Source organism: Corvus brachyrhynchos, unplaced genomic scaffold (assembly GCF_000691975.1).
Source record: "Corvus brachyrhynchos isolate BGI_N302 unplaced genomic scaffold, ASM69197v1 scaffold309, whole genome shotgun sequence".
NCBI lineage: Eukaryota > Metazoa > Chordata > Aves > Passeriformes > Corvidae > Corvus > Corvus brachyrhynchos.
In genome coordinates this window covers 158387-160216 of record NW_008240227.1, presented here as the reverse complement: position 1 = coordinate 160216, position 1830 = coordinate 158387, and the positions used below count along the sequence as shown (strand labels likewise).

The following is a 1830-nucleotide window of genomic DNA, read 5'->3' as shown; positions in this document are numbered from 1 at the left end:
GGCCGGGGAATGCTCTGGGGGAGCCGGGAGCCTTTTGGGATGCGGGGGGAAGCGTTGGTGGGATTGGGATGCGGGAGAGTGGGGCAGGAGCCTTTTGGGATTGGGATTGGGAATGGGAAGGGTTAGGGAGAGTGGGGCAGGAACCTTTTGGGATTGGGATTGGGAAGGGCAGGAGAGTGGGGCAGGAGCCTTTTGGGATTGGGAAACACCAGGAAGCCCGGCCAGGGAACGGTCGGTGGGAGCCGGGAGCCTTTGGGGATTGGGATTGGGAAGGGTGGGAGAGTGGGGCAGGAGCCTTTTGGGACTGGGAATAGGATTGGGAAGGGCAGAAGTTGGAGTGGGATGAGGGGCAATATTGGCGGGGATGGAGAAGCTGCTGGGACAAAGGCGGGATGGATGGACGGATGGAGGAGGGAAGCACTGCCAGGAGGACTCGAACCCACAGCTGACCCCACACCTCTGCTCTCCATGCGGGAACGGCTCCCGCCCGGGCGGGACAATTCCCATGGCTTCCAGGGCCGGCAGGGACAGCGCGTCCGGGAGCAGCTGGCAGGGAACAGGGAGTGAGGGTGGGGATGGGGAATGAAGATGGATGAGGGTGAGGATGAGGATGTGGATGGATGGGGATGAGGATGAGGATGAAGATGGATGAGGATGAGGGTGAGGATGAGGAGCGGGCTGGGGACGAGCCGGTTCCTTCATCCCATCCATCCTCCCAGCCGGGATTGCTCTCCAGGCTTTCCCCCGGAGCACAACAGTGAGGATGAGGATGAGGATGAGGATGGATGAGGGTGAGGATGGGGATGAGGATGAGGATGGGGATGAAGATGAGGATGAGGATGAGGGTGAGGATGAGGATGGGGATGAGGATGAGGATGAGGATGAAGATGGATGAGGATGAAGATGGAAGGATGGGTGTGAAGATGAGGATGAGGATGAGGGTGAGGATGAGGATGGGGATGAAGATGAGGATGAGGGTGAGGATGAGGATGAGGATGGGGATGAGGATGAGGATGAAGATGGATGAGGATGAAGGTGAGGATGAGGAGGAGGATGAGGATGAGGGTGAGGATGAGGGTGAGGATGAGGGTGAGGATGAGGATGGGGATGAGGATGAGGATGAGGATGGTGAGGATGAGGATGGTGAGGATGAGGGTGAGGATGAGGATGGTGATGAAGATAAGGATGAAGATGGATGAGGGTGAGGATGAGGATGTGGATGGATGGGGATGAGGATGAGGATGAAGATGGATGAGGATGAGGGTGAGGATGAGGAGCGGGCTGGGGACGAGCCGGTTCCTTCATCCCATCCATCCTCCCAGCCGGGATTGCTCTCCAGGCTTTCCCCCGGAGCACAACACCTTGGCCAGGATCCTTTGGGATCCTTTGGGATCCTTTGGGATTGGGATCCAGCCCTGCCCCAAATCCTCCGGAGCCTGGACACTCCACGGTGTGGCCAGAGGGATGGGGACATTTCTCCTGCCGATGGGGACACCGAGAATCCTGGATTTTGAGCCATGGAATTGCTCAGTTTGGAGAAACCCTAAAGGCCGTGGAGCCCACCCCCGGCACGGCAGGAAGGTGCCCCGGCGCCCCCTGGAGCAGCCGGCTCCGTGTCCCCCTGCCCCGGTGACACCGGGACGTCCCCGTGCCCGCCCGGCACTCACGGCGGAGGAGAAGGGTCTGTGGTAGGACATCATTCCCGATCCCGGCTGTCCCATTCCCCATCCCGGCTGTCCCATTCCCGATCCCATTCCCAATCCCGGCTGTCCCATTCCCCATCCCGGCTGTCCCCTTCCCGATCCCCATCACACTCCCCGCTGTTCCCCT

General features: G+C 60.1%; 1 protein-coding gene across 1 annotated transcript in view; it reads right to left on the bottom strand.

Moving 5' to 3' along the window:
* LOC108449331 overlaps window positions 1-1830 on the bottom strand; it is a 38738-nt gene that overhangs the window by 4553 nt on the left and 32355 nt on the right. The window contains exon 4 of the mRNA XM_017745146.1: window positions 4-546. Within this exon, the coding sequence (XP_017600635.1) occupies window positions 4-546 (543 nt within the window). The remainder of the gene's footprint in view (window positions 1-3; window positions 547-1830) is intronic.